General features: G+C 49.0%; 1 protein-coding gene across 5 annotated transcripts in view; it reads right to left on the bottom strand.

Annotated features, from left to right (window-relative positions):
• The window catches only part of slc4a11 (solute carrier family 4 member 11), a 400,651-nt gene that overhangs the window by 16,662 nt on the left and 369,405 nt on the right, over positions 1–14,584 (bottom strand). For all 5 annotated transcript variants that reach the window (XM_072497675.1, XM_072497673.1, XM_072497671.1 and 2 more), the window contains one exon: positions 12,999–13,172. In XM_072497675.1, the coding sequence (XP_072353776.1) occupies positions 12,999–13,172 (174 nt within the window). The remainder of the gene's footprint in view (positions 1–12,998; positions 13,173–14,584) is intronic.

Here is a 14,584-nt window from a genome sequence, read left to right as displayed (position 1 = left end):
GGAGTGTGAAATGGAATGTGAACACCTAAGTACAAAAGGTAGAAAAGAAGGCAGACTGCAACATTGAAACCACAGAGCCTATTGGCACCTCAAAGTGGGGTGAAATGGACTTTTATGAGATATGCCACAGCAGGGCTCTGTCCTGTGATAGTTTGATAGAACAGACAGGCTGCAGCTGTGGTTGGCCCTGTTATGGGTCTCCACAATATTTAAAGATGCCGTGAATGCCTCACATACGCAAACCACCCCACCCCCGGGAGGCCGCTGCATTCGACTTTAATCCCTCGAATGAGATTTCAATGAATTCAATTAATCATGTTCTCGACCATCCTGGGCAAGATCCTGATCATGTCATCAGGAGTGAGCGGGAGAATGGCAAACTGTTTGGTGCTCTGTGCGAATCCCGTTTTTGGCTTCTCCCGCTATTCACCTGATGTAACTGAACCGGCGGCAGGCACAACGCAATGGGAAAATCCCGAACTATGTTCTCCCGCCAGAAGTGAATCACTCCTGGTTTGCGCTGGCACCAGGAGCGATTCCCTCTCCCTGGTCAGGCTAATTTATGCATGGCGGGGAGCTCGAGGGATTCTGTTCCGAATCCTGCAATACCGAGATGCGCCACTCCCCCTCCCCCCCCCCACCCCGCTATGAAGTAGAGGCATCCTCCCCCCACCACAGGAATTGCTGGGTCACCCCATCCACAGCAAGCATGCATGAGGGTGACCCAACCACACCCCTCCCCACCAACCCCTCATATCGAGCCACCCAATGCCAGAGACCAGTCTCTGATGGGGGGGGGGGGGGTCTCCGATGAGAGCGGGACTGATGGGCGGGGGCTGAGCAGGATTTGTGTTGTGGGGGGAGGGGGGGTCCTCCGATGGACTTTGGGGTCACCTACGTTAAATACCTACCCCCCTTTAGCCCACCGCAAGCTCCACCCGTCAGGGCCACATTGGCAAATAGTTGCACCAACCCCATACCGGCGTGAATCCCGGACGAGGGGGGCGGAGCGTCACGGAGGTGCGGAGAATCCGTTGTCCAGCCCATTAATAGAATGCAAATGGGTTCAAATGAGCCATTCGCCTCCTCCCGCCAGCAGGGGGTGCAAACACACCGCCGGCGCCAGCCTAATATGATTAGGCACCTTTGCTGAAGTGGAGGGTAAAAGCTGGTTGGGCCAGTTTATATGCGAAAGCTGCATTGTTTCCGGCCAGTGAGCCACACTGGGACAGTGGAGCAAAGCCAGAAAGTCAAAACTACACGGAGCTGGTTCTATCCCAGAGAGAGAAACAGCCAGTGTAAAAAAAAGCTTTGGTTAATATTGCTCGATGCGATAATTGGTATTCTACAGGTGTTTTTGTCATTCTTTCTTCAATATAAATAGCCTAATTACGCTTTGAGATGAAGGTGACCAACATGTATAATCTTGATCAGATAGCGTTCCATTTCGAAGAATATTATTCTCCCGAGTTCACTTTGCTCACCCGTATTAGATGTGCAGTCTCCATGTGCAATGAGGCCTGTAGGAATAATCATCTAACTGAAAAATTCCACTTAAATAAATCCACAGATCTCTCCTCGGCTGGCATATTAGCTGGTCCGTTGCTTTTACCTGAGGAAATGAGCGCAGATGAGAAAGGTCACTCGACGCATTTGAGTTTGTTCCTACACTGGAGTGCTGACTTTGGGCTGCATTAGAGTGATAAAATGGGAGTTTGGTGACTGAGGGAGTTCGGTGAGGAGGGAGCGAGGTGCTCTTTGCATTTTGTAAAAGAGCGTGAGGGGAGCCGCGGGTTTACAAAGAGCACAGCTGACTGGGAGCAGAGTCAGAGGGCGGAGTTCCAGGTGGGTAACTGACAAAAACTGAAAAACCGAATCATAAATTGAGGAGTATCTAAACCAGAGGCAGGGGATTATTGCATTGAGCATTTTACATTTATAGTAGAAATCTAGTGCTAAGAAGCATATTGTTGACTGTAACTTATTTTAATTTAATAAGTATTTCTTTTTTAATGAATTTATTAATTAGTTCTAGAAATGGCAGTTAGAGGGGTAAAATGCTTCACATGTGAGATGTGGGAGGTCCGTGAAGCTTCCAGCAATCTGGACACTGCATCTTCAAGAAGTGCACCCAATTGCAGCTCTTCACAGACTGCATGGATCGGTTGCAGCAGCAATTGGATGCACTTAGGAGCATGCAGGTGACAGAAAGTGTCATAGCTAGGGGTTTTAGAGACGTGGTTACACCCAAGGTGCAGGTAGATAGATGGGTGACCGCTAGAAGGGGCAGGCAGTCAATGCAAGAATCCCCTGTGACAGCCTCCCTCTCGAACAAGTATACTTGTTGGATACTTTTTTTTTGGTGGGGGGTGGCTATCAGGGGAATAAATGCAGCAGCAGCAGCCAGAGCAGTGAATCATAGAATCTACAGTGCAGCAGGAGGCCATTCAGCCCATTAGGTCTGCACCGACCCTTCTAAAGAGCACCCTACTTAAGCCGACACCTCCAATCTATCCCCGCAACCCAGTAACCCCACCTAACCTTTTTATTTTGACACTTTAGGCAATTTAGCAATGCCAATCACCTAACCAGCACTTCTCTTGACTGTGGGAGTAAACCGGAGCTCCCATACGAAACCCACGCAGACACTGGGAGAACGTGCAGACTCCGCACAGACAGTGTCCCAAGCCAGGAATCGAACCTGGGACCCAGGAGCTGTGAAGCAACAGTGCTAACCACTGTGCTACCACGCCACCATGTGGCACCGCAACTGGCTCTGTTGTTAAGCAGGGAGGGACAAAGTGCAGAAGAACAATAGTTGCAGGGGACTCTATGGTAAAGGGCACAGATAGGCACTTCTGTGGATGTGTAAGAGACTCCAGGATGGTATGTTGCCTCCCTGGTGCCAGGTGTCTCTGAACGTGCAGGGGGCATTCTGAAGGTGGAGAGTGAATAGCCAGAGGTGGTGGTACATATTGGTACTAACCACATAGAGTGACGCAGCCCTGCACTGTAGCAGAAGTTCAGAGAGTTAGGTAGAATGTTATAAAAACACGTCTACGGTTGTAATCTCAGGATTACTCCCTGTGCCACGTGCCAGTGAGGCTATAAATAGTAAGGTAGTACAGCTAAACACATGGCTAAACAGATGGTATAGGAGGGAGGGTTTCAGATATCTGGACCATTGGGATCTCTTACGGGACAGGTGAGACCTGTACAAGGAGGACGGGTTGCGTATAAACTGGAGGGGCACCAATATCCTGGCTGCAAGGTTTGCTAGTGTCACACGGGAGGGTTTAAACTATTGTGGCAGGTGGGTGGGAATTGGAGCAATAGGTCAGAAGGTGAAATAACCGAGGAGGAACGAGAGAATAGGGCCAGTAAGATTAAGAGGAAGAACAGGCAGGGAGGTGTTGCTGAACATAGTGGGACTGGTGGTCTGAAGTGCATTTGTTTCAATGCAAAAAGTATAACAGGAAAGTCAGATGAATGTAGATCTTGGATTAGGACCTGGAACTATGATATTGTTGCCATTATAGAGACTTGGTTGAGGGAGGGGCAGGATTTCCGCTAAACGTTCCAGGATTTAGATGTTTCAAGCGAGATAGAGGGGGATGTAAAATGGATGGAGGAGTTGCACTCGTGATTAATGAGAATATCACAGCTGTACTGCAGGAGGACACCTCAGAGGGCTCATACAGTGAGGCTATATGGGTAGAGCTCAGGAATAGGAAGGGTGTAATCACAATGTTGGGTGTTTACTATAGGCCTCCCAACAGCCTATGGGAGATAGAGGAGCAGATATGTAGGAAGATTTTGGAAAGGTGTAAAAACAGGGTGATTTTAACTTCCCCTGTATTGTCTGGGACTCACTTACTACTCAGGACGTGGATGGGGCAGAGCATCCAGGGGGCTTCTTGAAACAATATGTAGATAGTCCAACTAGGGAAGGGGCCGTACTGGACCTGGTATTGAGAAATAAGCCCAGCCAGGTCATTGAAGTTCGAACAGGGGAGCATTTCAGGAACAGTGGCCACAATTCAGTAAGTTTTAAGGTACTGTTGAATAAAGATATGAGTAGTCCTCTGGTGAATCTGCTGAATTGAGGAAGGCTAATTATAACAATATTAGACAGCAAGTGAAGAATCTAGGTTGGGGATGGATGTGTGAGGGTAAATCCACTTCTGGCATGTGGGAGGTTTAGGCCGACATGTTCCTGTGAGGAAGAAGGATAAGTATGACAAGTTTCGGGAGCCTTGGATAACGAAGGATATTGTCAGCCAAGTCCAAAAGGAAAGGGAAGCATTTGTAAGGGCTAAAAGGCTGGCAACAGACAAAGCCCATGAGGAATATAAGGAAAGCAAGGAGTCAGGAGGAACAGGATTAAGGAAAATCGCAATGCTTTTATGATAAAGAGCAGGAGGGTAAGTCAGAGAAAGGGTTGGTCCACTGAAGGACAGGGGAGGGAGTTTTTGCGTGGAGTCAGAGGGAATAGGCGAGGTACTGAATGAGTACTTTGCATCAGTATTCACCAAAGAGGACTTGGTGGATGAGAAGTCTGGGGAAGGATGTGTAATAATAATAATCTTTATTATTGTCACAAGTAGGCTTACATTAGCACTACAATGAAGTTACTGTGTAGAGAGTCTGGATCACATTGAGATTAAAAAGGAGGTGTTGGGCTTCTTGAAAAACATTAAGGTAGATAAGTCCCCAGGGCCTAATGGAATCTACCTCAGAATACTGAGGGAGGCAAGGAAGGAAATTGCCGGGGCCTTGACAGAAATCTTGGTATCCTCTTGGCTCCAGGTGAGGTCCCAGAGGACTCGAGAATAGCTAATGTTGTTCCTTTGTGTAAGAAGCGTAACAAGGATAATTCAGGAAATTACAGACTGGTGAACCTCATGTCAGCGGTAGGGAAATTATTGGAGAGGATTCATCGTGACAGGATTTGCTCCCACTTGGAAGCATGGTTTTGTGAAGGGGAGGTCGTGTCTCACTAACTTGATCAAATTTTTCGAGGAAGTGATGAAGATGATTGATGAAGGTAGGGCAGTGGATGTTGTCTACATGGACTTCAGTAAGGCCTTTGACAAGGTCCCTCATGGCAGACAGGTACAGGAGGTGAAGTCACACGGGATCAGGGGTGAGCTGGCAAGATGGATACAGAACTGGCTCGGTCATAGAAGACAGAGGGTAGCAGTGGAAGGGTGCCTTTCTGAATGGAGGGCTGTGATTAATAGTGTTCCGCAGGGATCAGTGCTGGGATCTTTGCTGTTTGTAATATACAAATAATTTGGAGGAAAATGTAACTGGTCTGATTTGCATGTTTACGGATGACATAAAGGTTGGTGGAATTGCGGATAGCGATGAGGACTGTCAGAGGATGCAGCAGGATATAGCTCAGTTGGAGACTTGGACGGAGAGACGGCAGATGGAGTTTAATCTGGACAAATGTGAGGTAATGCATTTCGGAAGGTCTAATACAGGTGGGAAATATACAGTAAATGGCAGAACCCTTAAGAGTATTGACAGGCAAAGGGATTTGGGAGTCCACAGGTCACTGAAAGCGGCAATGCAGATGGAGAAAGTAGACAAGAAGGCATACGGCATGCTTGCCTTCACAGGTCGGGGCATTGACAAGTCATGCTGTAGCTGTATCGAACCTTAGTTAGGCCGCACTTGGAATATAGTGTTCAATTCTGGTCGTCTCACTACCAGAAGGATGTGGAGGCTTTAGAGAGGGTGCAGAAGAGGTTTACCAGGATATTGCCTGGTGTGGAGGGCATTAGCTCTGAGGAGAGTTTGGAAAAACTCTTCTCACTGGAACGACGGAGGTTGAGGGGCGACCTGATAGAAGTCTACAAAACTGTGAGGGGCATGGACAGAATGGATAGCCAAAACATTTTTCCCAGGGTGGAAGAGTCAATTACTAGGGGACGCACGTTTAAGGTGGAGGGGCAAGGTTTAGAGAAGATGTGCGATGGAAGTTTTTTTTACGCAGAGGGTAGTGGGTGCCTGGAACCCGCTGCAGGAGGAGGTGATGGAAGGAGGGACGATAGTGATGCTCAAGGGGCGGCTTGATCCCGGATATGAACCCCTGGAAATGTAAAAGGTTTTAGTTTAGACGGGCAGCATGGTCGGTACAGGCATGGAAGGCCGAAGGGCCAGTTCCTGTGCTGTACCTTTCTTTGTTCTTTGCGACTGGAATGTCCCCCAGACGCTATCCAGAAGTCCAGTCCATGGCTTGGCCACCGTTTTCAACCGTGGGCAGAGCAAGATGGGAAATATGTCAGAGTTTGCAGGAATGTCAAGCAGCCAATTGTAAATGTGAATATGCTAATAAGGAAACTAATTTGGTTCTGTGTGGTGTTGCCAAGAGGGGAGGGTTTGTTTTACCCAGTTTTTAGGATCTTCATGTAGCCTAAAGAGACAACTGGATGTAGGAGGGGGGAAGGGAGCTTTGCTCCTCCCAAATTTTAACCTTTGTTTCCCAGTGAGCTAAGGATGAGCATTAACAGTCAGTGACTGCACTATCTAGGCAAGTGGACAGGTGGGGAGTATTCCTTCACACCCCTGACTTGTAGATGGTAGACAAGCTTTGGGAGGGGGGGGTCAAGATTCTTACCCTCTGACGTTGTAGACTCTGTATTGGTACGGCTGGTCCATAGTTTCTGGTCAATGGTAACCACCCAGAATGTTGATAGCGGGGGATTCAGCAATGGTCATTGAATGTCAAGGGGAGATGATTGATTTCGCTCTTGTTGAAGATGGTTATTACCTGGCACTTATGTGGCACAAATGTTACTTGCCAACTATCAACCCAAGCCTGAATGTTGTCCAGGTCTTGCGCATGTGGACACTAACTGCTTCAGTATCTGAGTCGTAAAGGTACTGAACATTGTGCAATCACCAGCGAATATCCCCACTTCTGATCTTCAGGTGGAAGGAAGATCATTGGTGAAGCAGCTGAAGATGGTTGGGCCCAGGACACTACTCTGCAGAACATTTGCAGCGATATCCTAGGAATTCATTAATTGGCCTCCAACAAGCATAAACATCTTCCCATGTGCTAGGTATGACTCCAGCCAGTGGAGCGTGTGCCCCCGACAACCATTGACTTCAAACTAAAAGCAAAATTCTGAAATAAAAACAGAAAGTGCTGGAAAAACTCAGCAGGTGTGGCAGCATCTGTGGTGGGAGATGTCCGTATGACCCGAACTATTAATAATAATCTTTCTTTGTGTCACAAGTATGCTTACATTAACACTGCAATGAAGTTATTGTGGAAATCCCCCAATTGCCACATTCCAGCACCTGTTCGGGGACACTGCGGGAGAATTCAGAATGTCCAAATTACCTAACAAGTACATTCTTCGGGACTTGTGTGAGGAAACCAGAGCACCCGGAGGAAACCCACACAGACGGGGGGAGAATGTGCAGACTCCACACAGACAGTGACCCAATCCGGGAATCGAACTGGCGCTGTGAAGCAACAGTGCTAACCACTGTGCTTCCGTGATGCCCATTATGAACTCTGTTCCTCACTGCCAGACCTGCTGACTTTTTCCAACATTTTCAGTTTTTATTCCCATTGACTCCAGTTTAGCTCGGGCTCCTTGATGCCACACCTCAGTTAAATGCTGCCTTGATGTCAAGGGCAGTCACTCTCACCTCACGTCTGGCATTCGGCGCTTTTGTCCATGTTTGGAACAAGGTCGTAATGAGGGCAGGAAACAAGTGACACTGGTGGAACCCAAACCGAGCGTCGGTGAGCAGGTTATTGCCGAGTAAGTGCTGCTTGGTACCACTGTTGATGACCCCTTCCATCACTTTACTGATGATGGAGGGTACACTGATAGGGCGGTAAGGGTGGTAATTGGCCGGGTTGGATTTGTCCTGTTTCTTGTGTACAGGACACACCTGGGCAATTTTCCACATTGCCGGGTAGATGCCAGTCTTGTAGCTGTACTGGGACGGCCTGGCTAGGGGTACAGCAAGTTCTGGAGCACAAGTCACAAGCACAGTGTCATTTCTGGAATGTTATCAGGGCCCATAGCCTTTGAGTACCCAGCACCTCCACCCATTTCTTGCCGCAGTACCCCGACTGTAAACCACTGTGCCCCCACTCCTGATGATGGTGACACTGGTGTCTAGAACAATCCTGTGAGGATGACTATGCCAGATTGTTGCTTGACTCGCCTGTGGGACAGTTCTTCCAATTTTGATACAGCTCCCCCATGTTAGTAAGGAGGACTTTGCAGGCTCGATAGTGCTGGGTTTGCTGGTGTCATTTCCTACGTCGATGCCAAGTGATCCATCAGGTTTCATTCCTTTTTGTTGACTTTTCAGCAATTTGATGCAACGGAGTGGCTCGCTGGGCTACTTCAGGGGGCATCTAACAATCGACCACATTGCTATGGGTCAGGAGTGACATGTAGGCCAGACCAGGTAAGGACAGCAGACTACCTTCTCAAAAGTACATTTGCCAACCACAATCGCCAATGGTTTCATGGTGACTATTACTGAGACTAGCTTTTTGCTTACCGATTAATTAACAGCATTTAAATCCCACCAGCTGCCGTGGTGGGTTTCGAGCATTAAATCTGCGCCTATGGTACTAGTCTGGTGACATTACCATTAAGCCACCATTTTCGCTCTCGTTAGCTAAAGACATGGCCATCAAATTGGAGCGAAGAAAGCCAGAGTTGCCAGAGAGCAGCGATCTCAAAGGCTTGTGACGCTAAAGGAGGTTAGAGGTTGCGAAGGGCAAGGATGAAATTAATAATAAGGATGAGAATTCTAACGTCAAGGACTTCTTTACCAGTAGCCATTGTAGGTCAGCGAGCACAAGGGTGGCAGGTTAACAGATCGAGTAATGACATGGGCAGGGGTTTGGGATGAGCTTATGCTGGGAGAAGGAGAGCATTAAAATGGTTGAGTCTAGAGTTGACAAAGGCAGGAATGTGGATTTCGGCACTGCACGAGCTGAGGTGGAGACAGGCAATGTTATGCAGGCGGAGGCTGGTGGTCTTAGTGTTGCGCGAGGGCTTGTGTGCAGAAGCTCCGCTCAGGGTCAAACAGGACAACAATATGCAAACGGCCTGGCGTCATAATGGAGAAGCCATTATTTTTATCTACCTGTAGATGCGATATCAAACCAAGTTCCTGTCTTCCCTCTCGGACGGATGTAAATGATCCCCCGGCACTATTCCAAATTGGAGCCAGCAAGGGTGCCTCAATATCCTGACCAATAAGGGGCAGCACGTGGCACAGTGGTTAGCATTGTTGCCTGCAGCGCTGAGGACCCGGGTTCGAATCCCGGTGAATGAATAAGGGAATGGCTGCATAATTTGTTTCTTTGACACACACACACACAACACGCACGGTTTTTCAACATATTATGATAGCACAAGAATTTCCTCCAAATAGCTCAATGGAAAACACTCAAGTGAGCATTAAAAAATGGTTAACCAGCCTACTCTGCCTACTTACCAGATGCCAAGGGACCAGCTATGTATTTTAGCATTTTCTATTCCTTTTCGGGATGTGGTTATTACTGGCAAGGTTGTCATTTGTTACCGATGCCTACTTTCTCTTGAGCTGTTGGTGGTGAACCACCTTCTTGAACATAGAACATAACAAAGAACATAGAACTTACAGTGCAGAAGGAGGCCATTCGGCCCATCAAGTCTGCACCAACCCACTTAGGCCCTCACTTCCACCCTAACCCCGTAACCCAATAACCGCACCTAACCATTTTGGTCATTAAGGGCAATTTATCATGGCCAATCCACCTAACCTGCACATCTTTGGACTGTGGGAGGAAACCGGAGCACCCGGAGGAAACCCACGCAGACACGGGGAGAACGTGCAGTCTCCGCACAGACAGTGACCCAGCAGGGAATCAAACCTGGGACCCCGGCGCTGTGAAGCCACAGTGATAATCACTTGTGCTACCGTTGCATTTTGAGATTTCTTTTTCCCTTTACTCTTTCACAGGATGTGAGGATCGTTGTCAAGGCCAGCATTTGTTGCCCATTTCTAATTGCCCTTAAACTAAGTGGGTCAGCTATTGTCGTTCAGAATCAACCCCATTTCTGTGGACCTGTGGTCACATGTAGGCCAGACCAGGTAAGGAGAGCAGATTTCCTTCCCTAAAGGACATTAGTGAATCAGGTGGGTTTTTACAACAATTGACGCTAGCTGTCATGGCCACCATTACTGAGACTAGCTTTATATTCCAGATTTTGTCCCCAAAGTATTAGCCTGGGCCTACTGCTATGCCATTGTCTCCCCTAAATGTACTCCAACAATGTTGTTAGGGAGAGAGTTCAGGATTTTGACCCAGCAACAATGAAAGAGTGATGATATACAGTCGACTTGGGATGTTGTGGGGCTTGGAGGGAACATGCTGTGGTTTACCACGTGTCTACAACCCTCTTCCATCCAGATGATAGAGTTCACAGGCTTGGGGCCTTGGTGAGTTGTTGCAGTGGATCTTGCAGGTGATACACGCTGCTGCCACTGTGTATCGGTGGTGGAGGAAGCAGATGTTTCCGCCTGGATTGCAACCTTGTGTATTTGGGAGGAAATCCTTGTTTTCCTTCAGGACGTTGAGCTTGCGCAAACCTCTGATCGTCACTGCATGGCATTCGCCCCGGAACTTGAAGGCCGCCCGCCTTATCACATGGTTGGACATGTCGAGTGCTTCGCGTTTGCGGATGGTATTCGCACTTCCAATTTTGGTATGGGAAGCCCGCCATTCCTGTTGCAGGAGTACTGGAGGCCAGCAGTTACAGGGGGTGGGAGGTGTAGGAACTCTTTCGTGAAAAGGGTGCCAGTCAAGTGGTAGCTTTTCCAAGATAGTGGTGAATTTCAATTGCTGATACAGTTGCTCTCATCCAGGCTGTAAAGACCAGAACATGCCACGTTCAAATCCAGGTAACTTGTTGAGTAAACTGGGGCGAGATTCTCTCAGCCCATGGCCAGGCCTGGGAATCGTGCCACGCCGCCCCAATGTCAGCCAGCCCCCCCCCCCCCCCGGCGATTCTCGGCCCGGGTTGAGCGGCCGTAACAAAAAAACCCGAGGACTGCTGGCGCCGTTCTAACCAGCTCTGAGCCAGTGGGACCTCGGCGTGGAAGGGTCCGTGGGTGGCCTGTGAAGGGGCAGTGGGGGTCCGACACCAGGGGGGGGGCCTCTTTTGCGGCCTGGCCCGCGATCGGGGCCCACCGATCGGCGGGCTGGCCTCTCGGGCTGGGGGCCTCCTTTCTTCTGCGCCGGCCCCTGTAGCCCTACGCCATGTTGCGTCGGGGCCGGTACGGAGAAGGGAGCCACTGCGCGTGCACGAGTTGGCGCCGGTGCCACTGCGCATGCACGGACCTCGCGGCACCCAGTTGACACCGGGATCAGCAGCTGAAGCGGCGTGGGTCGCTCCAGTGCCGTGCTGACCCCCTGTAGGGGGTCAGAATTGCTGATCCCGAGGCCATGTTGACGCCGTCGTTTACGACAGCGTCAACACTTAGCCTCAGGATCAGAGAATCCCACCCCTGATCTCTGAATACTGAAGAGAAGGGCCGGGATTTTCAATTCCGGTTTTCATAGGGCAAGTTTGGTGACGGGAGTGGAAGAGAGATGTCTAAATCGCAGTTCACACTGACGTAAAAGCATGACGTGATTGTCCGCTCCCCTGCCAGTAACGTAGGAACATAGAAATTAGGAGAAGTAGGCACTTCAACCCTCCGAGCCGGATCCGTCATTCATGACGCAGTGTCCTTTATTCCCATACATTAGCGTATGATTGTCCGGCCTCTATCCCTGGATTATCTCCTTACATCCTCCCCCTCAGAAGCCACGGGGAGAACGTGCAGACTCTGCATAGACCGTGACCCAAGCTGAGAATCGAACCTGGGTCCCTGGAGCTGTGAAGCAACAGTGTTAACCACTGTGCTACCGTGCCACATGTATGTCCTGAACGATGTGACGGAGATAGCCGCCATTATTGCCCGCAGCCTCAAGGTCACTTTTCCCGCCCGCTATCGGCCTTTGCTGAATTTAGGGAAAATTACTCTGAGACACTGGAATTTGCCCTCGTACATCTGGGCTGGGAAGGAAGGAAAGGATCAGAATATAACCAGAACTCTGACTTGCACCCAGTAAAATCACCTACCACAGGCAGAGGCGATAAAGCTCAAAGCTCGGTTGCAATGCACTTACACACGTCAAGGCATTGTGGAATTCACATAAACATGACAGCATGTCGAGGAGAGCTCTCTTTTTAAAAAAATGCACACATATAAATTAAAAAAAGACTTGCATTTGTTCTTATTACCTCAGGGCATCCTACAGCACCTCACACCCAATGAAGTGTAGTCACTGATGTAATGTAGGAAAGATAGCAACCAATTTATACCCAGCCTGTTCCCACGAACAGCATTGCAATAATGATTGTGTTGTAAGACGTCCTACTGTGCTCACCCCAGTCCAACGCCGGCATCTCCACATCATGGCAATAATGATGAGATAACCTTGCTCGCTGATGTGGGCTGAGGGATAAATATCAGCTAGGAAAGTGGAGAAGAACTCCCCTGCTGTTCAACTTAGAGCTGAGGGATCTCTTACATCTACCCGAGAGGGCTGATGGGGCCTTGGCTTAACAGCTCATCTGAAAAGATGGCACTTCCAACCATGCAGCACTCCCTCGGTACTCCGCTGGGGCACCCGACTAGATTTTCTGCTGAGATTTCTGAGGTGGGTGGGAGGAAGTTGGGGGGGGGGGGGCGGTAGGGGGTTGCGAAAACACAAAGCTGTAACTTCTAAGACAGATGGTCTTGAGCGTTCGTGCCCAAGCACATTCCTGTCGGCAAATTGAACTTTGATGGTTTCAAAGTTTACAGCTCGGTCTGGATTTATTTTTATTAGTTTGCAAAACTGTCTCAGAAGCATGCGCATGTACGTTAAATAATAATGGAAAATAGGGAGCCCAGAGGCCACTTACATCTCGTATAAATGACCGTTCTCCACTCTCTCCTCTACACAGGCAAGTGCACGGACATGCAGCGGAGAATGGGGGAAGGCGGAGTGCACCCATGGCAATCCAAAAATAGACAGCACAATGTTGATTATGCCCACAAGAAAGATGTCCCAGTGATAGCCAGTGCCTTTTACTAGCCTGCAAAGATAAAATTTGAGGAGAAAGTTAGAAAGCAGTGACTGTTAACACTTTGGAGCAATAGAGAAGATACTGATACAAACACACGATTCGGAGCAGGGAAAGGCTATTCGACACCTCAAACCTGCTCTGCCACTTGACAAGATCATGGCTGATCTGATTGTGGCCTCACCTCCTACTTTCCTTTCTAATCCTTTGCCCACCGCCCATCTCCCCCCCCCCCCCTCCCCCCACACCCCTCCTCCCCCACCTTGTCAATCAGGAATCTAATTAACCCGTAAAAATATCCAATAACCCAGACTCCATTGTTCTTTGGGGAAGAGGATACGAGACAAATCATCCTCATCGCCATCTTGAATGGGAAACCATCAACTTTCAACCGTATCCCGCAGTTCTAGTCTCGCCCACAAGTGGGAAACGTCCTCTCAGTATCCACCCCTCAGGATCTTACAGGTGCGATCCTCCGACCCCCCCCCCCCAGCTGCGTGTTTCTTGACGGTGGGAGAAAACGCGCCATTCACTGGCGGTGAGATTCTCCACTCCTGCCGCTGTCTGTGGGAGTTCCCATTGAAGCCACCCCATGCCGCTGGGAAACCCATGGGAGGGGCTGTGCTGCCGGCGGGACCAGAGAATCACACCACCGGCAAACGGACGGAGAATTCCTGCCCATAGGTTTTCAATATGATCACCTCTTATTCTTCTAAACTCCAATGGATACAGACCGCACCTGTCCAACCTTTTCTCAGAAGATAACCCCTTCATCCCAGGTATCAGTCGAGGGATCTTTTTCAAAACTACTTCCAATTCTAAGTTCATAAGATATAGGAGCAAAATTAGGCCATTCGGCCCATCAAGTCTGCTCTGCCCTTCGATCATGGCTAATATGTTCCTCATCTGTCACCTACAATGCTACAGACCAAGAGCTGGATTGCGAAATAGCCAGAGCATCTCCTCCCCAGAACGCTTAAACTAGGAGCAGCAGTAGGTAATTTAACCTCCCGAGCCTAACACCCTCAATGTGATCATGGCTGATTCCATCATGGCCTCAACTCCACTGTCCTGCCCATTCTCCATAACCCTTCAACCCATTACTGATTAAAAATCTGCCTAACTCCTCCTTAAATTTACTCACTGTCCCAGCATCCACCGCAGTCTGGGGTAGCGAATTCCACAGATGCAATTATTTCCTTTCTGAAGTAATGAGACCAAAACCATACACAGTATTCCAGATGTGGTCTCACCAACTGTGGCAAAACATCCTTTTGTTTATATTCCATTATAACCAACATTCCATTTGCCTCCCTAATCACTTGCTGCACCTACCTGCATATATGGCCCAAACCTTCCATTATCTGGGGTGCACTGTAACAGGCAGCGGGATGTATTCCAAAAATGACTGCGCCCCCCCGCCC

The sequence above is a fragment of the Scyliorhinus torazame genome, chromosome 3, assembly GCF_047496885.1.
Source record: "Scyliorhinus torazame isolate Kashiwa2021f chromosome 3, sScyTor2.1, whole genome shotgun sequence".
NCBI lineage: Eukaryota > Metazoa > Chordata > Chondrichthyes > Carcharhiniformes > Scyliorhinidae > Scyliorhinus > Scyliorhinus torazame.
This window is presented reverse-complemented; position numbering and strand designations above follow the sequence as displayed.